Source organism: Xenopus tropicalis, chromosome 4 (assembly GCF_000004195.4).
Source record: "Xenopus tropicalis strain Nigerian chromosome 4, UCB_Xtro_10.0, whole genome shotgun sequence".
Classification (NCBI taxonomy): domain Eukaryota; kingdom Metazoa; phylum Chordata; class Amphibia; order Anura; family Pipidae; genus Xenopus; species Xenopus tropicalis.
In genome coordinates this window covers 35,271,403-35,298,130 of record NC_030680.2, presented here as the reverse complement: position 1 = coordinate 35,298,130, position 26,728 = coordinate 35,271,403, and the positions used below count along the sequence as shown (strand labels likewise).

At 42.0% G+C, this 26,728-nt stretch overlaps 2 protein-coding genes across 5 annotated transcripts in view; one reads left to right on the top strand and one right to left on the bottom strand.

Annotated features, from left to right (window-relative positions):
- LOC100487899 (sodium/calcium exchanger 1) overlaps positions 1-26,728 on the bottom strand; it is a 62,249-nt gene that overhangs the window by 24,791 nt on the left and 10,730 nt on the right. Inside the window, exons 1-2 of one of the 3 annotated variants that reach the window (XM_031900643.1) lie at positions 12,435-12,714; positions 6,963-8,719 (exon numbers count right to left, since the gene is read on the bottom strand). In XM_031900643.1, the coding sequence (XP_031756503.1) occupies positions 6,963-8,674 (1,712 nt within the window). In that variant the 5' untranslated portion in view covers positions 8,675-8,719; positions 12,435-12,714. Of the gene's footprint in view, positions 1-6,962; positions 8,720-12,434; positions 12,715-26,728 lie in introns of those variants that run through there. The other 2 variants (XM_002940228.3, XM_031900642.1) reach the window with 2 other exon arrangements.
- LOC100216027 (uncharacterized loc100216027) lies at positions 17,686-21,462 on the top strand. 2 transcript variants are annotated; one of them, NM_001142017.1, is given in 3 exon segments: positions 17,686-17,787; positions 19,758-20,233; positions 20,236-21,047. In NM_001142017.1, coding segments are annotated over 3 exon segments (648 nt in total). In that variant the 5' UTR covers positions 17,686-17,768; the 3' UTR covers positions 20,389-21,047.

The window sequence follows — 26,728 nt, the reverse complement described above, 5'->3', positions numbered from 1 at the left end:
CAACTACAACCACCTACTCTAAGACACAACTAGCACAATACCTATCAAGCATACCCATTCCAAAAATAGCCCCAGCAGATAGGGCATACCTGGATGCCCCAATCACAAAGCAAGAAGTTGCTGATGCAATTGCCACCCTCCCCTCTAATAAGACACCAGGTCCGGATGGGCTACCTACCAACTGGTATAAGGCACTAGCTGAATACATTCCCACTAAATTATTAGAAACTTTACGATATGCTTATGACAACCAAACAGTACCTGCATCCTTTGCTGAGGCGTTAATAGTGGTCATTCCGAAGCCGGGCAAAGATCCATCCCTCTGCTCCTCATACCGCCCCATTTCTCTAATTAACACAGATGCCAAAATTTTGGCCAAAATCCTGGCGGCGAAAGGGTGGTTACCGATCTTGTACATCCTGTTCAATCAGGCTTTATGCCCGGGAGATCCACTGACATTAATCTAAGAAGACTCTTCACCAATCAACAAATCCCTCATTTAGAGACCGGCACCAGAGTTGTTGCCTCCCTAGACTCTGCCAAAGCCTTTGATTCAATTGAATGGAGATACTTATGGGAGGTCCTGTCTGGCTTCGGCTTCGACATTTTTAAAGTGGATCAAGCTACTATACCAACATCCCACAGCAAGAGTCAGAGTAAATGGGATTACATCTCCCTCATTTTCCCTGGAAAGAGGGACCCGCCAAGGCTGTCCACTCTCACCAATATTATTTGCCCTAGCAATAGAGCCTCTAGCCATACTGATCAGGAACTCCCCGGGTATTAGAGGCCTTACATATGGTAACATTAAAGAAAAATTATCACTATATGCAGATGATTTATTAATATACCTTGCAGATCCCAGGGATTCGCTGACCTCTCTGCTGCAGCAAGTGGACAACTATGGTCACTACTCCAGTCTGCGAATCAACTGGGATAAGTCAATCCTTTGCCCTATAGACCCTCTCCAACCACAACCAGTAATACCCAATATACTTTTAAAGTGGGCCAACCAATTGAAATATTTAGGAGTCTGGATAACTGTAGATCCTACTAATTACATACCACTTAACCTAGACCCCTTACTGTCAGATCTTAAAACTGACTGACCCAATGGTCCAAATTACCACTTTCACTCCGGGGCAGCATAAATATAATAAAAATGATATATCTTCCCAAATTTTTATACATACTACACAATGCCCCAATCTTTATTCCCAAAACCTTTTTTAAGAAACTTAACCAAATTATCCTACCATTTATTTGGAATAATCGACCCCCCAGAATGGCCTGGACAAAACTATGCGCTCCCCTAGCTGAAGGAGGCCTAGCCCTCCCCCACTTTTATCACTACTTCTTAGCCTCACAGATACACTACCTACACTGGTGCTTCATTCATGACCCTTACAATCCAAACCTGCAGCTTCAGGCAACAATACTTGGCTCCCTGGAAGGATTAAGCAACTTTCCATACCGACATCTTAAAGATACAGCCCCACTGCCAACAACTCTAACTATCCCGCATAAAGCCTGGACCATAGCACTCCTACAAACACCCGCCACCCTTACTTACGTCTAGACTTCCACTCTGGGGCAACCAATACTTACCACAATTTAGGTCACTACACGACTTCATATATTGGCCTCGCCACAACATTAAATATCTGGGAGACCTCACGGAACACTCAACCTTCCCAACTTATGCACAGATCCGAGAGAAAGCTCAACAACCTACTCTCCCCTTTTATAAATATTTGCAGTTGCGATCAGTGTTCAGGGACCAATTTGCCACTCTCACCCCCCAGCTCACTTCTTTAGCAGTGAAGGCTACTCTACAATCTAGCAACCCAGCAAAGCTTACTTCAAATCTATACCAGAACCTACTTTCAACAGGCCCCAAACCCTTTCACTCCGCAAAAATATGGTGGACTTCGCAAATACTAGCACTCACCCAAGACGATTGGGAAGAGGCAACAGACAGAATGTACAACTATCTTTTATCTACCAGAGACAGGTTAATACAGTATAAAACCTTCCATCACCTGTATATCACACCACTAAGGTTGCACCAGATGGGCCGTACCCCAACAGATCACTGCCCGAGATGTGCAGCAAGCTCTGCTAACTTCTTTCATATGATCTGGTCATGCCCCCACATCGCTAAATTCTGGTCAGCAGTAACTAAATATTTATCGGATAACTTAGCCTTCCCCACTGTGACTGCTCCTGAAACCTGCTTGCTAGGAGTCCTAGACAGTATAATTGCTCAAAACAGCTCCCAGATACGCTACAGAATATTGCTGTTCTATGCAAAAAAAACAGTTGCAATGCACTGGATGGGCTCTACCCTCCCCACCGTTACAGCCTGGAGGAATCTAGTGAATACCGTTGCTCCTCTCTATAAACTCACATATGACAATAGGGGCGCACCTGATAAATTTGATAAAGTTTGGGGCCCTTGGTGCGACCTAGAGGGAAACTAAAGGACTCCACTCCCATTTACACTGTAAAACCACCGGTGTCTCCCCACTTTTCTCTATCACATCCTGATAGGTTGACAAACCCAGTATCCTGTAACTGCTGCCAGATTCATGCTCACACTTTGTAATGTTGCACCTACTCCTTTAATGTCTGAAACAAACCTTAAAGATAGACCTGAATAAGAAAGACCACCAGCATCATTTTTTATTGTAATGTTAAAGGAACAGTAACACCAAAAAATGAAAGTGTATAAAAGTAACTAAAATATAATGTGCTGCTGCCCTGCACTGGTAAAAGTTGTGTGTTTACTTCAGAAAGTCTACTATAATTTATATAAATAAGCTGCTATGTAGCCATGGAGGCAGCCATTCAAAGGAGAAAAGGCACAGGCACATAGTAGATAACAGATAAAACACTATTGTATTCTACAGAACTTATCTGTTACCTGCTATGTAACCTGTGCCTTTTCTCCTTTTTTCCAGCTTGAATGGCTGCCCCCATGGCTACACAGCAGCTTATTATATAAATTATAGTAGTGTTACTGTAGCAAACACACCAGTTTTACCAGTGCAGGGCAACAGTGCATTATATTTTTATTACTTTAAAGCTCTTTCATTTTTTGGTGTTACTGTTCCTTTAAATGTGTTATTTTATGGTTTTGTTTGTATGAAAATTAATAAAATACACCTTTCAAAAAATATTATACAGCAAAGCTAAAAATATCATGTTAGCTTATGGGGTATGTAGAGGTGGGTACACATGAGTAGATATGACTGAGAACTGGCTGACACCTTTGGCACATAAGTAAATGTGCAAGTACAGTATATGGGATCATCAGATAAGTGGGTTAATAATAGGCCTCCAACTGGATAAAATCAATCAACTATTTCCATAATCACATCACTGTTTGAATTTATCAATATGGCCACAAGTGAGTATAGCCAAATTGACCAATAAGGTCCCTGTTAGCTATCCAGGTATATATATGCCCAACTTAAGGTAAGGTGCTCTCCACTATGTACCTCCAGGTAACTAAGATATAGGAAATGAGGAATAAAAACATTTCCTGAAACAGGGGGTTTGCCAGTACTAAACAGTAGTAAGTAGTGACCTCACAGTAATCAGGCTTCCAATGGGATGGGGCTTGCTGGAAAGTTGTTGGGGATTTGGGCAGATCAGGTCCATGCCTGGGTATAAATAGGTAGGGGTATGGCTGTTGCATAAAATATGTGGAAGGCATGGTGCCCAGGAGCTATCATGATAAAATGGACCACCATCAAAAATCTAAGGGTGTGGCACATTTGGTGCTTTGTCGCCAGTGGGAAATTGCCTTCCTTGCTGAAAACAAAGCTTCGGGAAACACCTTGGCATTGGGAGCTATGGAAATTGCTATGGGTAAAACATAAGAGCCTTCAAATGTTTAACTTGTGCCAATTTCCACAGGTACCAATGAGAAGGTATGGAAAGGTGATTATATTATAAAAAGGTTGACAGTAACTATTAAATATAGAATTATCCAAGACAAAAACATTCTATTTTTCAGTTATACAGACATTCAATAGAACAGTGGGTTGGTTACAGCAGCTTAGTTCCAATGGCTGAGGCTCCTTTTATACATATTTAGAAAGGAAAATGAAACAAAACACCAAGAAATATATGGTATGATTCCTAGCAACCAGTTGGTAATTAGATGCAAGCAGAAGGTATGTGCAGCTGCTCTTATGCTGTACTAAGTGCTAAACATAAGAGAGAAAAGCCACTGTACACAAAGTGGTATGCAGCATAATTTACAGGGCATAAAGTGCAGCAAGTAAATATGAATATTTCATATGCAGTTGGATTAGCACCAAATTGTCCTTGTATTGCTGTGAATCTGTAGATATACATGAGATCCACGTGCCCACCATTGCTTTACAATATGGTGACTAAAATCCTAGGTCACTATAATAGGCACATATCTGTCCAGCAGGGCTAAATGTCAGAGAACAAAAAGAATCCTCTATTATTTCTAAGGCCTAATGTACTTGGTGTATTTAATAAGTTTTTTTAGTTTTAATGATTTTATTCAATCATACTGTAGAATATACAGTAATCTCCTTTGGAGAGTGGGTTATAGCAATGAGTGCTGGAAAGAGTGGAAGCATGCTGCAACGTTGGTCCAATCAGGTTACAAGGAGACAAAAGCTAAGATATTGCAGACATATAGAATTCTATGCAACCGGTCAGATATAGTTATACAATGGAAAATGTCTGCCCTGTTAGAAATCCTAAATAAGCATATGCAGTTGCATATGCAGTAACTAAAAGTTTTGTGACCCTGTAGTTACTCTCCTAGTATCCAGACATCATCATTCTGTGTTGGGTGCCTCATTGGCTACAAAGATCTTTTATTCTCACAGATCCCATGGAAGAAAAGGACTTGATCCCAATAGAGATCATTAATGCCAGAAGAGAAAACTTAACATGCTATCATAGGTTAAGCAAATGTTTGAATACTGACACAATTAAAATCATGGGTGTCAATTGTTTAGTACAGTGCTGTCCAACTGTTGGCTCGTGGCCCCCTCCTGTGTGGCCCCACCTGTCTGGCTGCTATGACTGCTTACCTTTGTGTAAGATTTAAATGGTATCAGTACTGAGATTAACTGGCCCCTGCATTGTTCACACCTCAGATTCAGGCAGTAATCCCCCTGTATTGTTTAAGCATGTAATCCCACTGTTCACACTTTGTAATCCCTGCATTGTTCACCCCCTGTATTGTTCACACCTCAGGCTGTTTTGGACCATGGATGATTTTTATTCCTGTGTTTTTACACTGCCTGTTTGGGTAAATGCCTTTAATAAACATATGGCCAATAAAACATACGTAAACTCTACATTCTCCTACAATATTTATCAGTTGGGCATGTCTCCCTCACCCAAATGGCATAATTTGTACTGCATATATCCCCTCCATTATGCAAAACCATCACATTTTCCTTAAACAAATAGCAGCTTTCATCCAGCGGCCATTTTTCCTCTGACACATCATCCGTTACTTTTAAATCTGCAAACAGCATACACGCACAAAGACCCTTATTCAGCATAAATTTCATCAAGTATGCAGGCTCACACAGGCAGAACTGTATTTGATAAAAAGTTAAGCTTTGTTTGAGCACTGTAATGATTAAGTTGAGCTCAGGAGCTTAGGAGAAAAAAATAGGAGCAGACGGCTAGAATTAAGTTTCTATGGGAACCAGCAATGCCAGCCCTTCACTGACTGCTAGAATGGAGGGTGTGTTTAGTAATCTGAGCTGAGAAAAACTGAGCATGCCCAGAGCCAATAGCCAAAGCAAATTCCTGAAGAAGGGGACTGAGTGAGTTACAGCAGGAGAAGGAAATCTAAGTGACTAAGGGGATGCTGCAGCCTTACTATTAACCTCTGGACAACCTGAGTGTCAGGTATTGAAAGATTTCAAAGAGGCTGTTCACTAATTAAATTTTTGTGTGGGGACTTACTTGTCCTTTACCATTTGATCCCAGGCTACCTTACCATACTCTGCTAAAAATATAATACATTTAAGAACACAGGTATAGTCCTATTCCCTGAATTCTGAGTTGTGTACTTAATTCCAGAAGGAACTGTTTTCTAGGCCTATATGAATACTACAAGGGGCCATAGCCCCTGCCTTTTCTCTTTTTTGATCCTGAAAACCTTCTCTGGATGGCAGTAAAAGATATTACCCTAAGGTGCTTCACGCTATGCATTCTCAAGCCCTCTCTTTGTCTTCCTCACTCCCTCCCCTCTTTTCTCCTCTGAAATGGTCCTGCATACTGATCAGGATCTCTAAGCAAACAAAATACGTGAGGTGCCTCTTAACTGTTCCCCTCCTCAACCCGCTGACCAACAGACAGTGACAATATAGACACAGCTCTCCCCTCTCCCCACTGTCTGCCTCTTTCCAAGGTCTTTACTCCTAATATTATTTTATATCATAAACAGCATCCCTAGACTCCCCTCCCCTAATAACATATCTCTACTACTATAGTCTTTAACTTATATAACACTTCTCCATCTTTGCTTTCTCTGCTATTTTACCTTATATTTTGCTAACATAAATGGGTAGATTTATTCCTATTGGAACTTTCACTCACTGATAAATACATGTCTAATAATCCCATAGGAATGAATAGAATGTGGGTGAGTTTTTATGTATTAAGCTCTAAACTCACATTTTGCTAAATCTAAATAAATGATAAAAGCTAATATTATTATTATTGCCCAGAATTACTTTTGCTGAGTACATACTGTTTATGAGGCAATGTGGGTGACCAGCCTTTACATATACATGTGCTACTTACACTTCATATGCGCACACAAAATACATAGCCACAAACACAGATGTAGTTGACAAACAGTGAAATTTTTAAACAAAGCTCTGTGCAGAAATATAAAAATTTTTATTATGAGAATATAAGAAGGAAGGACATATTTTACTTACGAGGTCTCATCATTCTGGAACTCGACCTTCCCTGCCACTTCAAGGTAATCTTCTCCTGCCTTGGCACTGCCCTCCATGGTCTTGTAGGGAATTACCACTTTTCCTCTGGCACCTGATCCTCGTACTACTTTTACCCTCATCGTGCCCACACTCTCACTCACCCTCATGCTGCCTGATTCAAAGCTGAAGATCCCTGCATGGTCATCATCAAAAATAGTCACTGTGGCCCTCCAACCATTTCCCAGTCTTATCCTGCCTGGTCCCTCCCTTACCCCTCTTGCCTTCCGTGGGTTGCTCAATTGTACGTAGAAATGTTCATCCTCCTCAAACACATCATCATCAATAATGCCCAAGTGCAACTCCTTCCTTATTTCCCCTTGCTGGAAGACTAGTGTACCTTCGGCCAGCTCATAATCAGACCCTGCATTGGCTGTGCCATCTTCTGTCCTGTAGTCCACTTGCACAGCACCCTCTCCTTCAGCCCTTCTGCAAGTCACCCAGAGGCTAACTGTACCACAGTTTTCAAAACACTGATAATGTGTGTGTTCAAATTCCACCTCAGTCCAGGGTTCTTCATCTTCTCCACGCCCTCCCCCTTCTCCATCTCTGGGCCCTCCATCTGTCAAGGCCCTTCTAGCTTGGTCTGCTGCATGTTTCTTCAGTACATTTCCTGCTCCAATCATCATTCTGGTGGCCTGTATTCTGTAGAAAGCTCTGCTTTTCTGCTGTTGAACAAGGGCCTGGTAATTGGCCAACTCCATCAACTGCTCCATGTCTTTTCCTGGATATCTTTGACGCATGTCTTTAAAAACTCTGGCCATATCCCTTCTCTCCTCCTCTTCCTCCTCATCTGTTAGTCTTTCTCCCCCAGCCAATCTCAACTCTCCAGCCTCTTCTTGAACTCCTGTATCTTCTGCCCCCACAAGTACTCCTCTGCTCTTTCCTGCCCTGTATTTAGCTCTACCTTCCCGCCCACGTCCAGCATATTTGTAGAAAAGAAGACGCCTGTCAGCTATCCAGGCTTGCAAGACACACAGAGGGAAGAATAGGAATGTAAGCAGAGCTTCCCACACCTCCACTTCTCCAGGTGAGGACCAAGACAGGATCAGGAAAAGCCATACATAGGCAAAAACACTCCAAAATGCAGTGACTGCAAAGACACGCGGGTGGCGAATACGTCGGCTTTCTCCATCAGGGACAACTGCAACACAAAGGCCAATAATAACAAACATGTTAAATGCTGCTGAGCCTACAATGGTACTAGGGCCCATATCCCCTGCTTCAAACCCTCGTCCAACCACCTCAATGATTGAAAGCAATATTTCTGGTGCTGAGGAACCTAAGGCCATCAATGTTAAATTGGAAACAGTCTCATTCCACAAGCGTACACTGGTGACTGTCACCTCGCCATTTGGGCGCCGGAAAGTGACTCTACGTTCCTGTGAAGTTATGACCTCTATGGATGCCATGAAACGGTCAGCTATAATGGACATGCCAAGGAACATGTAGACAAGTGCAACAAAATACACAATTGCTCGGGCTGCTCGGTCTCCTGTAGATGGAGGGTGAGGCAACCAGGCAGGCAGCAAGACACCATCTATGCATTCACCATTTTGTTCATCGGTGGGTCCACAGGAGGTAGCGTTGGTTGAGGAAGCTGTAGTAGGAAGAGGTAATGGCAACAGCAGAAGGAAAAAGACCAACAGGGCCATGATGCACAGATGCTGAATATAAGGAGGAGAAGTCAATTAAATCACCTGTAAAAAAAAAGAAATCTAAATTAGTCAAGAGTAAAGTATTAGTAAGATTATTAACACGTTTTTAAAAAAAAACCACCAACATATTCTGCAGTCTTTGTACAATAAATGGGTGTATGTTTTAAACATAAAACATAGAAAACGACTAATAACCAATAGAAGAGGTAATGACAGCCCTGCCCAAAACAGCTTACAATCTAAAAGACTTTTTGTTTGGTTCGAAAACCTATTTTGACACAACTGTTCATCCCACCTATTGTATGGTTTAAAATACTGATTTGAAATATAGTTAAACCTTCTTTGTTTGTAAATGAGTAGAATGGGTGATTTGTGTAAACATTTTACAGCAACATGTATTTAGTTGTGTGGTTGCTATTCACATTAAAAAAAACTGCCCATCCAAAGGGTACGTACATAAAAAAATAAATTATCTTATTTTTTTGCCTGTGTACTTTTAACAAATTATCAGTGACCACCAATCTGGTGGTCATGCTTTTTGTCATATGATGAAGAACTACAGAAAAAAAATCCATAAATACAACATATTATATTAATAGTTTATTATACAGGAATAAAGCACTGAGAAACATTGCCTTCAATCTGGACTAAAACAATAGTTAATGCTACCTTTGCCTTTGCTGTTGTAATACTGATAAATGCCAAAAGTGTAACCTCTTTCCTAAGAGTGCAGTCTGCTGAAACTGGGTAATTTAAAAGCCCTCCCCTCTGTGTTGACTGAGCAACCCAGTTTTCTTTTCACTGACAGAGAAAGTTCTGCTTCAAAGTATGACTGATTTACCAAGAAAGCCAATATTCTGTATGTGATAGAAGAAACCAATCTTTGGAACCTGACTTAATGATAAAACCCCTTGCCAATCTGGTGTAAACACTTTCTGTGTATGCCATTTAAAGCCTGCTGGAGCCAATTTATATATACTGTGGGCCCCCACAGCCCCTTAGGGGCCCTGCCACCCACTCCCCCACTACAAGCCCCTTACCCCCTTTACCCCCGAGTGTGTATCTTATACTTCGACATGATCAGGGGAGGGAGGACAGCGGGGGAGCTGCAGATGGAGATTGGGTCTGGGTTGGCAGGGCCCACCGGGTTTTTCCCCCGTGTCCTGCCGGCCCAGTACAACCCTAAACATCAGAATGAAAATAATTTCTTAGCGACATAGCAAGCCACATTTACTATTATCACGCACAACTGTGGATAGTGAATCCGGTACAACCAAGGAAAGTATAACTATACACCCATGGCCCCCATTTTGACTTACTGAGAGAGTCCCTATTCTACATGAGTATATTTTTAGGTTAAGGGAACCCTTGTCTATTAGTGTATTATAATGATGGACTAAATTAACTGCTCTGTATGCTACACAGTTGGTTATCACAATATCTGACTAAGCTTATCATTTCCGTGTAAGGTCAGTGCTGACAAATGAAAGTAGCGAGAGAGAGATGCTAATATACTAAGATCTTTGCTGACAATTTTGCTCAAGCGCTCCACTAAAGTTTTTAAGTCTGAGTTTGGCAACACTGCTATATAGTTTGCCTGGCACAGATAGAATAAAGGCATGCTGCGGACTAAGGGCTCTGCACATGGGGAGATTAGTCGCCCGCGACAAAACTCCCTGTTCACGGGCGACTAATCTCCCCGGATTGCCATCCCACCGGCGAAAATGTAAATCGCCGGTGGGATGGCATACGCAGCGGCGCGATTTCACTTACATTTTCGCCGGTGGGATGGCATTTCAGGGATATTAGTCGCCCGAGACACAGGAGATTTGTCGCGGGCAACTAATCTCCCCGTGTGCCAGAGCCCTAAGAAGACACCAAACAACCAAGAGATTAATGAAGCCCATTACTCATATGTGTGAGGCTAAAGGATTATCAAAGGGCAATTTCCTGTAAATCAGGGACTTGAAAGTGTTTGTGTTGCTGTCTTATGTATATGAGCCATATAGATTCACAAAGCTACTCCCTTCTGTGTGAGCCTAGGAGGTTAAAGGAAATGCTCATATGACTGTGATACTCAGGGGCCGGCCAAGCTGACCGGGCGCCTGGGAACCTCGCTGATTCATCCCCCCCATCCGGGGGGGGGGCGGTTCGCGATGGGCTAGCGCCTAGATCATTGCCCCCACCGCGTAATGACAAGCGAGTGGGCTAGGGATAGGCAGGAGAGGCTGCCTGGCGCCCCCTAATCGTTGCGCCCTAGGCAGCTGCCTCTTCTGCCTACCCCTAGTTCCGGCCCTGGTGATACTGAGGAATAAATGAAGGCCCCAACTTTGGGTGTAATAACAAGAATAATGGGAAGCTACTCTGCTGTAATAATCCCTATGAAAAAATTGAAAGAATAACAACATTCAAATTCTGTGTGATAGTGAGATAATGGGACTCATTTATTATTGCACCCTTAGAACACTTGTGCATAAAGTAATGCACCTGTGAGGGAACAATGTATCTTCATCCCATGTGCAACACCTACACAAGGGTGGCCATACACGGGCCGATTCTAGCTTGCGATAACGGTCCTTTAGATTGATTCAGCAGTTTATCGGCCCATGTATGGGCACTAACAACGGGCCTGCCCGACTGACATCTGGCCTGAAATCATCCAGATCTTGATTGGACAGGTTTGATTTTCCATCGGATCAGGAACCGCATTGGCTTGTTGACGGGCGCCTATACCCGCCACCCTAGGGTCAAATGACTGAATTAGCCCGATATTGCCGACCCGTAGGTGGGGATATTGGGAGAAGATTCGCTTGCTTGGCAACCTTGTGAGCTGATATTACCGTGTATGGCCACCTTAAGGGTAATGGCAGATTCTTCTCTACTGTCAGTACTCACACAGGACATACTGCCTCCGCCTGTCAGTACTCACACAGGACATACTCTGTCCCATGTAACACTTATAGATCCTGTCCCTCGTGACACTTATAAACCCTGTCCCACACGTGTAACTAAGAGACCACATCTCACATGTGAGACAGAATAACGGGTGAGCTTTATTTTGACCCTTTAATAAATATCCCCCTAGCTATCACATACAAGTGAACAGAGAGATGTGAAATTTTCTTCTGGTGAACTGAGCCAAGCTCTATTTTCTCTCTTTGAAAAACATTCCCCTAAGCCTTTATACACTGTGTAAAATAGCTTGATCCCTCTAAAGTGTCAGACAGAGCAGCATCACTACCTGTTTGTTCCCCCAGAATTATCTGGTCTTACATTCTCTCTCCTATAAATATACTTTTGCATTTTACTCTCCCTGATCATCTCTCTTTAGCCAGCTCTATTCTGCTTTCTCTTCTATCATTTCCAACCCTCTGTATTTGCCTTCCTCCTCACCGGCTGGATTTGCTATTCATATCTTGCCTCTAGTTCTGTCCTCAGCTTGTGTTCCTCTTGTTCTTTCCCATGCTCATTTCTCACTCTGACACTGATTATCTTCCTACTATAAGTTGCCATGCAAATTTTACCTGCTGATCTCTCAATGTCTTTCTGTGTCCCTCACTCACCTCTTTATGATGTGCCACACTCTCCTAGTCCCTCTACCCCCATGTCCATATCTTTCTTTATATATACATATATATTCTCTGCTTCCTTAATAATATATTGATTCACTTTTCCCACTCCTCCCCTCCCCGCCACATACTGCAGACCTCTTCCCATCCACACTCCCCTCTCCCCAAAATTTGTAAGTGATAATCACCTTCTAAATCCACCGCTGAGCATCTTCCCTTCAGATGTGAGGTAAAGTGGTGCCTGTGGGGATACATATGCCTGGAGACATCCGAATGCATGCATGTAAGAAGGCATGTGTGTGTGAGCGTGTCTGTGTCACAGCTTCACAGCTCCAGCTAAATACCCTAATCAGTCCCTGTATACTGCAGCGATCGGCGTATACACACTGCACTGTGATGAGAGAAGGGGGGAGGCAGGAGAGAGAGAATGTGTGAGTGGAAGAGAATATGTGTGAGATAGGGAAGGTAGAGGCAGAAACTGAGAGTGAAATATGTGTGAATGCCAATGTAATAGAGAAAACACATCTCTCTGTACATAGGGGAGGGCTGGCAGAGAATATGAAAGAGAGGATTTGGGAAAAACAGAGAAAAAGCACCAGTTCTTGCAAACAAGTGTGTAAGCACGAGGAAAATATAGTAGTTTAAAGATAATTAACATAGATTAGCATTCATCAAAGAAAGAAGAGTGGGTGTATGTGCAGTAATTGGATAAATGCACACACACATACAGAGTAATATATAGTCTGTGCATATTCACACACATCAAGAATGCACTGATCCTTTCTCGACACAAACATGGCAGCATTTATCTGCTTCTAATTATGCATGCAAGCTCACACACACACATAGATATATATAGAGATATATATATATATATATAGCATCCACCCTTTCACATTTACTTACAGACGCACACATACATGTATACACACTCACATACACAAACTCACTAGGGCTCATTTACAAATGCAGCCGCAGTGTGTAAAATGCAATTTCCAATGCAATTTGCTATGTTTGCGCACCTTTAAAAACTGAACGTAATTGCGCATTAAATGGCATAATGGGGATTGTGTAATTTCCAGCACTTGCCATTAATATGATGTCTGCATGTGAATATTATTAAGTTTGTTGTGCCTATGGAAGTAGACCACAGTGGGAATCCTCACGGTAGACATACTAGCATGCACTTCATCAGACAAACAGGGTAGGTGCATAGGTGCAAATACACGCAAGTGCAAGGCACATGAACCATAAATTAATAGCTTCAATACTGCATCTATTTTTTGCACGACCAAACCTGCAGCTGCACTTGTAAATGAACCCCAGTCTCTTACAATCTTTTACTTCACACTCTCTCACTTGCACACACTCTCTCACTTGCACACACTCTCACATGCACTCTCTTTCAAACACAAACACACACTCTCTCTAGCACACACTTTCATAAAAAAACACGCGCGCCCACACTTACACATACAAATACTGTTTCTATCACATACACTCACATAGAGTCTCTCACACATACACAAACCCACACTCACACTTTATATCACACACACAAGCACTCTTTCTCCACCTTATTGACACACACATACATATTTATGCCCTCTATGTTCATGATAAATATACAGTATCTGGTAGCCAGCCTTGAAATGTGAAGATTTTCCTCTAGCAGAGACTGAACAAGCGTAAAAGGATTTATATCAGACATTAATCCCTCTCCTAGCAGAGCTGTGCGAGTGTGCGGAGCATAATTTAACTCTTTACTTTTCAGACTGTGCTTAACAGGCTAACCGCTAGGGTTCTAGTTTTTTGTTGGAACAAGAAATCTTGTACATTAAATATTCTGCCTCCCAAGTATCTGTGTGTTCTGCAGCAGCACAATTAGGACAGTTGAGTGCAAAGCAATATTGCCTCATTATAAATTCCTTGAAAGAAGCAGCTCTGGGCATATGGGGACTCCATTCTGTCACTGGTGTAAAGGCTTTACTGAAGTTCTCAGCTGCTGAATCACAAAATTACTTCTCTGATATAGTTCTGTGCCTATCCTTCCACAGACCTGCTGAATATACCTTTACCCCCTTGTATCGCTAGAGACTGCAATGCAACAAACAAGCACATTCTGAACTCCTCCAGGGCATCACTTAATTGCACTTCATCCGGAATCTTGCAACTATTCCATCAGGTCAATACATAGAAATCTACTGACACTCAGCAGCATTTACCCTACTGCTGATCAGGCAGCAATAGTCTTTCATATTTGTCACAGGATTTTATAGCCTGGAGGATCCTGAGCTGGATATTCCCCATGTATATAGAGAATGCATCTAAAATGTGCTATTGTGCCCAATATACTTATGTTTTGTAGTTCTGAAAAGTCATATAAATAGTCCAATGATCTCCCTGATCATCTCTGGGATCTCTGGTGACCAAATAATAGATGAAAATAGTAGTTAATTGTCTTTACTGTCCATCTATAAGATATGGTAGCACCATTTTCTGTCCAGCAAAAAAATTCATGCATTATATTTCTTGTTTTTGACATCCATAGTTTGGTCGGTGTTTGAGTCCTGCAGTGGGGTGGGACAGCACCCATAAATGTTGGTATTGAGTGGATTGTGGGTAGACAAATGTGAATGCAGGTAGGGGTTTGAGTCAGCATTTCAGGCCAATAGTGGTGAAATAGGTTTCTCCACCTACGTTCCTATCTCCTTTGCGCTTGGATAATGTCACCACCCGGGTTTATGATGATTGTTGGTTTTATGGCAGGTAACACAACAGTTGTGGATAAAGGTCGGATTGGGTAGCTGGTCCAAGCAGCTGAGTTCGTTTAGGTGTGGCTAAACTAGAGTTGATCCACGGCGGTCTCTAAAACTAATGCAATAATCCTAGCTATTGCAAGATCTACACATGAGGTCCCCCAATGCATAAGACAATATTTGGTGCACCAGGTTTAAAGAGAGGCCCAAATCTATAGAAAGACAGAAGAGGTACATGCCAAGAGCCACCCCCATGGTTGCTCCCTAGGCATGTGCCCTATCTGCCTGCCCTAGTTCCAGCCCTGATCCTAGCCACTGGCTGTGGCATTAAAGGGGTAGCTCACAACTGAATTAAGTTTTAGTATGATGTAGACATTGATATACTAAAACAGTTTGCAACTGGTCTTCATTTTTGTGACTTTTTAGTTATTTAGCCTTTTGTTTAACAGCTCTCCAGGTTGGTTTTTCAGCAGCTATCTAGTTACTGGGATCTTTATCCTAACAACGAGGCACTGGTTTGGATGGGAGACTGCAATACTAATGAAAGATAAGCGATAAAACAAAACCAATAATATTGCACAAAAACCAATACTGTCATTGCTGCCAGGGTCAAATAATTAACAAACTAAACTATAAAAAAAATAAATAAAAACAAACATAAAGAATACAATGTCAATGCTACTAATAGGGAAGAAAGATAAACATATAGGGAAACCAGTATTTAGTTCAAGAAAAGATGGCACATTAAGGTGTCACCTGTCTAAGGTTTCCAGATGACCCAGCAAGCCAGAGGAAGTTTGCCTGTTCTTTAGATTCATATTGGCAAATACTGCTCTAGGGTAGGCTTTAGATGCCTTTTAAATGACAAAATAATTATATTCTAAATGCTGACAGCTATTTGTAATGCATCATGAGTCCTGTGGCCTAAATGACAGATTCTTGGAGCTGTAAGAAACACTGGACATTTTGAAGGCCTGTAACAAATTTAGAAAAAATGTTTAAAGCATTCCAAGTCAGTAAAACTGCGATGCTTTGCGATAGTAATGCACCCACTGGAGGGCACTATTTCTTAAGTGTTTACAAATGTTAATCTCTATACAGCGAGCAAGTTGCACAGCATCTCCAATCATATTCCAATCAGAATGCAGAATTGCTGAACAGCCTTAATGTTGCTGCAAGTTTCCCCAAAGCAGGTGCATTTTCAGTTCAATTGAAGCATGGTTTGGAGGCTCTAAGACATGTAGACATAAGTTTACTGCCCCCTGCAGTCGGCAAGAAGCTACCAAATAACTAGTCACATTCCTTATACAGCCCTTACTTGACAAGCTCCAAAAACTTTTCATTCTTTTGTGGCTCCCCAACACTTTTACACCTCACAAGTTAATAGAGTAAGGGCCTCCTGGCCTCTTGCAATTCATTTTATAGAATATTTATAGTACTCCCACTTTTGAAAGCAGGGGAACTTCAGCTCTAGAATCCATCACTTGACAAGGGAAGGAGGGATAGGTTGCAATGGTGAGGGAGAGGTTGCATTACACTGTGAGCCTAAGGGATACTGGTCCCAGGCAGCACAGGCAGCTTCTCATTTACTTTCAGACTGGGTCTTATGAAGAAATTATGCTCACAAGCAACTCATACAAACTGCAACCCCCACCCTTCCCTGGAAGAAGGTGGCCGGGGAGTGGAGAGGGGCTGATTAGTCCAAGCCAAGCATAGTACAGGTATTAAACCCCTTATTCGGAAACCCATTATCCAGAAAGTTTCGAATCACGGAAAGGCCATCTCCCATAGACTCCATTTTAATCAAATAATTCACATATTTAAAAATGATTCCCTTTTTCTGTGTAACAAAACAGGACATTGTACTTGATCCCAACTAAGATATAATTAATCCTTATTGGAGCCAAAACAATCCTATTAGGTTAATTACTGTTTAAATAATTTTATTAGTAGAGATCCAAACTACGGAAAGACCTCTTATCTGGAAAACCCCAGGCCCTGAGCATTCTGGATAATGGGTCCCATACCTGTACAAATCAAAGCAGGCAGCAGAGGGTCAGGATGAAGCCATATAGAAGTCAAGCCAGGCAGCTTTCAGGCAGAACAAAGCTAGGGTCACAAGTAGTCAGTCAGAAATCAGTAATAGATATACTTAGGTAGGGAATAACCAAGTACTAAGTGGATTGAGAGGTGTATATAAATAGACCCAGAGTTGCAGTAAGCAGGCGCAGCATCAGGACTCACACAGGGTTGTTGTGTTCTTGCCTTTAGCTTATAGCAATATTAGAAAATTATATATATATAGATAGATAACCATGGTTGTACTGGCAAATGTCTTAGTTAAGTAAACATTTACCTCATGTACCACTCTAACCTGCCTCCAGGTTGGGCCACCTCTTGTACAGTACCAGTCTGAAGAAGGTGGACAATATAAAGATGCAGGCCATTCCCTAACCATTTCCCAAGACAGATGTGATGAGTAGGAGACATTCTATGGCAAAGTTTATCTAGCTACACACCTTGCTTAAGTAACAGCAATACCTCATTATCTCCACAAAGCATAACCCTAATATTACAGTACACACGTATTAGTTAAGTAAGCACCGCCCACACTTAGGAGTCTCTTTCACTGATTGGGTCGTAATATAAGCATTCGATACGTCAGAAGGGATGCCAATCAAGAAAAAAGGCGGTGCTAGTTATACTGTGACTACACTGCTTCCTGGCTCCATGTGACAGGCTTGTTGTGTAGCGCAGCTAGAGATGGAGGGAGACAACACCGGTAAGTTGAGCTAATGGCAGCCTGGGAAAATGTAGGGCTGTCTTTTAAATAGTGCGTCTATGGCTGTGGCTGTGTCTTTGCAGAATGGTAACAACTCTTGCCCAGCGAGCTGCACAATATAGAGATTTATTAGACTTCTTTGTAATCGTTCATGGTGCAGCCTGTAAGTTTGGCTCAGATGTGTAACTTTCCTCCACAGTGAGGTCTCGGTCATGTGATTAGCACAGGTATAAATGTGCATGCTTTCATATCAGGATTTAGAACAAAATACTGACTGTGACTCGTTTGAATCATTTACCTGTATCCAAAGATCTGAAAATTATATTTGTGAATCCCTACGTCTGAGTATAAAGTATTAACACTCGTTATTTAAAGGAGAAGCTCTGTGTGCAGCACTATCAGCAGCTATCAGGTTACCATGGTCCACTTTACCCTAGCAACCAGGCAGTGATGTGAAGGGGAGCCTGGAAGAGAAATTGAAGAAGCCTAAATAAGCTATAAAATGAAACTAGTTGTAACCTGAGATTTTTTTTTTTGACAGTGTCCCCCAACAATGAGAGAGCATTTTAAATTGCAATCTGATACTTTATAACATACTAAATTTTAACTAAAGGGTGAGCTACCACTTCAATTGTAATGATATATGTTGTGATTTATATGATATATGTAGTTTCTTTTACTGTACTCTTCTGCTCATGCACACCCAGCCTTGGACCTCAGGAAGTACGGCAACTTTTCCCCCAAACATTAACATTATTTTTAGGGATTTATTTTAAGGCATTTTGTAGCCCAGCCTGATGGCCAGTTAAGGTGAGATTTGGGATTAAAGATTTAGGGAGTATACCTGTTTGCTATTTGTTATTGTACTATTTATGGAGACTATGGGGCACATTTACTAACCCACGAACTGGCCGAATGCGTCCGATTGCGTTTTTTTCGTAATGATTGGTAATTTTGCGATTTTTTTCGTATTTTTTGCGATTTTTTTTCGGCATCTTTACGATTTTTGCGTAAAAACGCGAGTTTTTCGTAGCCATTACGAAAGTTGCGCAAAGTCGCGATTTTTTCATAGCGTTAAATCTTGCGCGAAACGTCGCGCCTTTTAAGTTTTAACGCTACGAAAAAGGCGCGACTTTGCGCGCAAGTGTTAACGCTACGAAAAAATCGCGACTTTGCGCAACTTTCGTAATGGCTACGAAAAACTCGCGTTTTTTCGCAAAAATCGTAAAGACGCCGAAAAAAATCGCGAAAAAGTCGCAAAATGTTCGTTTCCAATCGGAATTTTTCCAATTCGGATTCGAAATCGTGTCTTGGTAAATCAGCCCCTATGACTTTTGCAGGGATGTTTTCATATTTCTGTAACTTTGTCAGGAACTAAGGGGGCTCTGACCCAGGGACCTCAAAGTAGTGTTAGTTTGTAAAAGTAGTGTTAGTTTGTAAAGTAAAAGTAGTGTTAGTTTTTTAACCACTGTTCTTTTTTTTTTATGGGATTTCTGACATTTTAAGCATTATGCTCAATAACAGTGTTTGGAGTTTCCCAAGGGTGTGAGTAGTGCCATCTAATGGGGATGGACCACACCTCACTGCTCTAAAGCATAATATGTGATTAAATGATATCATTTTACCTAAGGCGGTGTCAGAATAGGCTTGTGTTATAAACCTGGGACAGGTGAGCAAACTGGCTCGACCAGCAGTAATACTCCGGTCATATTTTTTACCTGCATTTACTTTCTACTAACTGTTTCCATTTAGGTATTTAGTTTACAGTCATTTATCTACAGCAGATTATAGTAGCCAGGTGAATGCTCTGCATTAAGTTTAATATTTATACATAGGTCTAGGAACAAACAAATAATAGAACCTGAATATTATTTACTTCTTTCAGTACATTTCTCTGTTAATTTTTGTTGACATTTAGGGCATTGCCCATCTGTATGTATTTTCTATTTCTCTATGTCTTTTTTTTACAGGTTCAAAACATTCAGTCACCCTCAATAATGGAGTTTCTATGCCACTGCTTGGCCTTGGAACCTTTCGTCTGCGTGGGCAAGAAAATCTTATCAGAGCCGTGGATGCTGCTTTGGCTTGTGGCTACCGCTCCTTCGACACGGCAAGTGTATATCGAAATGAAGGGGATCTAGGCTGTGCCTTACAACAACTCCTTCCTAAGTATGGCCTGACTCGCTCAGATATCTTTATTACCAGCAAGTTATCTCCTGCTGACTTAGGGGAAGGCACACGAGAAGCCTGCCTGAGAAGCATATCAGAACTGGGATGCGAATACTTGGACCTGTATTTAATACACTGGCCAGGCAAGCAAGGCTGGCGTAGTGATGATGCACGTAATGTAGATGCAAGAGCAGTTAGTTGGAGGGCAATGGAAGATCTTTATGAGGCTGGGCTTATTAAGGCTATTGGTGTATCTAACTATACAGATAAGCACTTGACACAGCTGATGTCTTCCTGCCGTGTTCCACCTGCTGTGCTGCAAGTGGAATTCCACCCACGTCTTCCACAAAAGGCACTCCTGGCCTGGTGCAGGAAAAATGGGGTTCACCTCCAGGCTTATTCCTCTTTGGGCTGTGGGGAGTTGCTTGGTAGGGAAGAAGTGAAGGCAGTGGCCAACAAACATGGACGCTCACCTTCTCAGATTTTACTACAGTGGGCTCTTAGAGAAGGTGTAGGAATTATTCCCAAATCCTCAGAGCCTGGGAGATTAAAAGAGAATTGTTCGGTGTGGGAATTTGAACTGTCTGAGTCAGAGGCAAGTCAGCTGGAAGGTAATGGCAGAGAAGAAAGGTTCTGTTGGGACCCAACAGGAGTAGCATAAATATATCACTTATACTTATTTTTAAGGTTAACTTTCACTCCATGGTCTTAGAAATGTTAACTGTTAAAGCAGATCTGTTTTTAATTCTAATACTGCTGTGGGCAGATTTATGGAACCCCTCAAACAATGCGGTGTGTTCCAGAACCTGCCCCTTACGAGCAGCATTACTTGTTGCACTCTCCTTCAGTAGGATTTGCAGTCTGTCTGCAAGAGGGTCACATGCCTGCCCTTTTCTTGCCTTCATAGCAAATGGTCTGAATTCTGCTTTGTGGGCTTATCACAGTCACATTATATTGCTTACAGGCAAGTGCAGTTTAAGGGGTCTTAAATATGACGTCTCTATCAGCTGTTTTAGAGGCTTCATTGTTCTTTCCACTTTAACAAGCTGATGTGCAAGTTTTTAAAGCCATGTAGGTTATAGATTCCCTTTTAAATATTCTAATCTCAGCCCTAAGCAGAAGGCTGAGATTCACACTACCAATGTGGGTGTTTTTCCTAATTTTATCAGTATATGGAATATGTATGATCAAGTTTCGCTCCTCAGATACAGAACATAAAAAGACCAGCACACTGAACTAAATAAACTAACAAACTAAAAATATGCAGTTTTAAGGAATTGAGTGAGGTGTGGTAGTGACTATAATAACTGTATGCCTCAGATAAAGAATTTATTCTACAGAATACCTGCTTATTTGTTTGCATGCAGAAATGATTTGCATGACACTATAATAAAAAAAAAAATATATATATATATATATTCCCTGTAATACATTTTATATGTATAATATAATATTTTCCTGTAAACGTTGCATAGTATCAAATAAAATCTAATGTCAGAGGGAAAATAACGAGTTGATTTTTTATTTTTATGTCCCAGGTATAAGAGGACTGGCTGCAGTTGGAATTTGAGTCAGGAATGATTAGGCCAATAAAGGCTAAGGCTTTTACTAACACAGTGGGTAACATTATAAGGGTTGTGGAACACTTAGGGGTGAATCTGCCCCCTAGCCACCATGAAGTGCCCCTGACAACACTGACATAAATTCAAGTCACTTTGGCCCTCAAACATTTCCTAGGATTTCATTAGTGGCCACAGTTTTGTCAGCCTCTGTATGGCTGTACATATTGTGAATATGTGTTTGATGCCCTTATATACCTCTCAGTACTTTTCCTTTATACAGTATAGGGACACTAATGAAAATGCATTGCTCAGATCTCAGCTAAAATACGTGAGGCGTACTTCATTACTTTCTCTCTGCAAAGAGGAATTCTGGAACAAATACGCTTAACTGTCTGTAGAGGTTTCAGCAGAGCCGAGCACAAGTAATTTCTTTCTTCCCTAGATAGCGATATGTTATTGACAGTGCCTCAGCTGGGATAAGCAGCCTGACAACTGCACCTAAAAAATGAATATAGGCAGCAAAGAAATGATCTGAGAATATCGTAAGCATTTCTGTCAGTTTGTCTGTTTAGAGGACAATACATGGAAGATGAACACTTCTTATAAATAGGCTAATTCAGGCTATATTAAGTGGTACCAGTAAGCAGAAACTGCCAGGAATTTCTGTTCTTCACTAGAAATACAATAGTAGTAATATGGAAATAAATCCATTCTCTTTTTGAGGGTATCTGACTGTTCTGAAGCAGTTCTCTAATTCCTGTACAAAAACAAAATCCACTGCCCCCAGTATTTTATTTTGTATAAGGAAACAAATCTAGTTTCTTATTGCCTCCAACTGCAATGCCTAAATTTTAAAAAGACCTTAATTTAGGTAATTGTGATATATATTATTCCTGCCTCCCCATTGAGGATGTGTGTGACTAATATTGTAACTACAGAGGAAGCAGACCCTGCGGCTGCAGGGGGACCCAGAAGGTATAGGGGGCCCCATAAGACCCTAATTCAGTGCTGTCCAACTTCTGTGGTACCGAAGGCCTGAATTTTTCTGGCCTACATGGGGGAGGGATGATAATGGAAGCCAGTTTTGACCACTGCTCTTTTTGTAAACCACACCCACTTCACACCACACCCATGTTATCACAAGCTTTTAAGACTATACCCACACTAATTATGGTTGCACAGCAAAAACCTAAATAGCTGGTGCTCACTGTAAGGATATCACCCTTCATTCATATGTGAAAAAATTATATTATGTCATATTAAGACAAACTCTTAAACCCATTTGCCTCCTCTTCCCCTGTGGATAGCACAGCAACCCCCAGCATACAATTACACACCTTCGAGACCATATAATGACTATTTCCAAATACAAATCCTGCCAGGTTCACCTCCTGCAGGCGGCATAGGGCAGGCAGATTACTGCCTGTGTGTGCCATACTCTGCCTGTCCTATGCTGCCTGTGTGTGCCATACTCTGCCTGCCCTATGCTGCCTGTCTGTGCCATACTTTGCCTGTCCTATGTTGCCTGAGTGTGCCATACTCTGCCTGCAATACCCTGCCTGTGTGTTCCATACTATGCCTGCCCTATGCTGCCTGTGTGTACCATACTCTGCCTGCCCTATGCTGCCTGTGTGTGCCATACTATGCCTGTCCTATGCTGTCTGTGTGTGCCATACTCTGCCTGCCCTATGCTGCCTGTGTGTGCCATACTATGCCTGCCCTATGCTGCCTGTGTGTGCCATACTATGCCTGTCCTATGCTGTCTGTGTGTGCCATACTCTGCCTGCCCTATGCTGCCTGTGTTTGCCATACTATGCCTGTCTTATGCTGCCTGTGTGTGCCATACTCTGCCTGCCCTATGCTGCCTGTGTGTGCCATACTCTGCCTGCCATACCCTGCCTGTGTGTGCCATACTATGCCTGTCCTATGCTGCCTGTGTGTGCCATACTCTGCCTGCTCTATGCTGCCTGTGTGTGTCATACTCTGCCTGCCCTATGCTGCCTGTGTGTGTGTCATACTCTGCCTGTCCTATGCTGCCTGTGTGTGCCATACTCTGCCTGCCCTATGCTGCCTGTGTGCCATACTTGAATCGGTATTTGTCATATGACTTGAGAACTCTAAAGAACAGAACACCATTTTTTTAATTATTTTTCTCAAATGTAAAAATTTGGTCAATCGCGGAATCTTTTGTGAAGGATTTGGCATTTGCCCAAATCTACATATTATTGATTTGGTGCATCCACAATATGTACGTGTGTATAGAACAGTTTCATGAAGCTGCTCAAGCTGTAAATTGTGTCTCTATGGAAAGGGTAATGCGGAAGTACAAATTGCCGCTACATGGAAGGGAAAGGAAGGGAACAGTGTTTCTTCTTTATAATGTTTCTTTGCTGCAAGCTAAAAACCATTTGCCTCTCTGAAAATGCAAAGCAGGCAGATTGTTGCATGGCATTGCCCTCCAGCTTTGTTTTCCCTGAACTAAATGACTCTCTCGTGAAAGTGATTTCTGAGCGGAAACTAATCCATTTATCATGTTGCAGAGCAGTGTGTTACTGCCTTCAGCTTCCCCCTGTCATTCAAAGAGCCCCTTGGTTCAGGGAATCAGGTGCAAGGATTTGTGGCTGCATGTGTGCTGGAATATTGCGATGGGGCTGATTCGGAATCCTTCTGGGCCCTATACAAGCAGTGCAATTGGGTGCCCAATTGCCTAAAAATTAACTTCTGCTATTTTTATGACATAAAGAAAATTTTTATTTTGTGAGTTTTTTTCTTTTTGTTCAGTTATATGATCACAATTCAGTTGACAGTATTCAAGGTAGCAGGTACATTAATTGCAACAGTTGTATAATATTTTGTAAAGGGTACTAATGCTTGGGACAACATCAGCACCAACAATGGAGAATACTGGATATCCATCTGACAGAATTGTGGTTCAAAGGGAAAACTAGAATTGGATCGGATCTGGGGGGGGTATGTCTGCCTTTAGGGGAACCCTGGGGAGAAAGCGGCATTCATATGGAGGCTATCTGTGCAGTGATCTTTATATATTTAAATATCTGTCCCTTTTTATCTCGAATAGTGCTGCCATATATCATCCATAGCTTTACACCACTCCTGGACTGTGAAATAATCAGCCAGAATAGGGCTCTAAGGAATATTCTTATATATTTGTTTACAGAGTCATCTATGTCTGTAAGCAAAAGACAGATCCTTGGGTTGTATTTAATCCTCCCAGAAATAGCTACTGTTGGGCAAACCTTAATCATTTGCCAATATTGCTGCAAGTGTGAACACCTTCATATAGTATGAAATAGTGTAGCTATATCAGTATTGCGCCTCTCACACATGGGTGAGCTCATGATTTTTAAATTGTCATTTTAAAATCTTTTGATAGGGTGGTAGGTTCTGTGTACTGGATACAGCTGCAGCATTCTATGCCTAAATGAATATGAAACTAATAGAGGTGGATTTAGTACTTGTTCTAATCCGTTATAACCCTAGATCCACCTACCAAGCATTTATGAAAGAAAAGTCTACATATAAGGTTTTTTTCTAGCATAGAAGGTTTTCTTGTGGATTAACATAACTGCATAACATCAACTGCAACAAAATCTACTAGAGGGGTTCTAGGGGGTATACACAGTAAGTGCCTGTGTTTATTTGTTAAATTATTTATATTGCCTTTTTGTTCTGCCTCTCTAACCAGCCAGATTATAGTAGCTGCTATAGATTTCTGCTTATTGCTGTGAGCAGGGAACCTAATAACCAGGATGGCTCTTTAAAGGAGAAGGAAAGGTACAATCACTGGGGGGTGCCAAATTGTTATAAAACTTATACCCCGGCCAGTGCTCCTGTTATAGCAGAAAACTGCACCAGCCTGGGATACCAGTGAGCGAGCGAGCAATCCTATTCCTTCTTCGCACCACTTGCACATGCGCAGTACTGGGCATTGTTGGCGCCAGTATCACGTACAGGGTCGGACTGGGCCGCTGTAACTGTGGTGGGCCCCGGCGGCCCTGATCCGACCCTTGCCCGTGCCCCCCTGCCCGACCCCTCCTGCCCCGACTTGTCAGGAGGACGTCGGGTGGGGGGGCCCTGCAGGTCCAGGTTCATGGAGGAGGATTAGGCAGCCTCTATGCTCACTATCAGCTTACAGGAGGCTTTATTTGGTAGTAAATCTTTTATCCAACTAAAACTTGCCCCCAAGTTAGGAATTCAAAAATAACTACCTGGTTTGGCGGCACTGAGAGCAACATCCAAGGGGTTGGTGAGGAACATGTTGCCCTCGAGCCACTGGTTGGGGATCACTGATGTTAAAAGAAGACATAAGGAAGATTGCTTGTTTGCAGGATTTCTGCTAACAGGAGCACTATCCCCAGGTACCAGGTAAATAATTACAATCACTGAAAGATGTCTAACATTTTCCAGCCCCCAGTGATTTTACCTTTTCTTTAAAGAACAATGAAAGGTTAATATAAATTAAAAGTAAGTCTAAAGGCATTCTTACTTACTGCATATCTAAATTCCCAGATCCCTGCTTGCTTCTTAGAGATATGGTGCTGGCAGCCTACAGCAGTGTGAAGACTACAGTGACATCACTGAAATCTCTCTCCCCTTCCTGTAGGTGCCAGCGGCAGCCTTCCTATTCTCTGAGCATGTGTGTAATTTGATCCTGTCTGCTGTTCTGAGCTACACATGTCCACCAGCCAATCAGAAGCGGATATGGCGGAGGGAATGAAACACATGTGCAGTATGAAGCAAGGAGGGAAAGGAAGGGAGAAACATTTGCTTATATTAAGACCTGCAACCTGCCAACCTGCACCCATACCCACATCTGGAAGTCTTTATCTACAAAATACCTGCTTTTCTTTTGGTAACACACTGGTACCTATAGGTACCCACTGGATAGGATGCTTTGAAATCTTATGTAAATATATTATTTATAACCTTACTGAACCAACATAAAATATCAACATTACCTTATGTTTCCTGTCAAGCTCATTTCCAGAGCTATATAACCATATGCAGCTGTCTACGCAGGTGACAAAATTGGCCTTCAGGGTAACCCTTAGGGAGGGAAACAGCTGCAGCTATGTTTATAGTGAGCACCAGAGCTGCCATTAAAGCTAGAAGCTACTGAGGGTAATCATTTGATTGTTTAAGCAAAGGCTGCACTCTTTACGTTCCATTTGGTGAGTTGACAGGCCAGA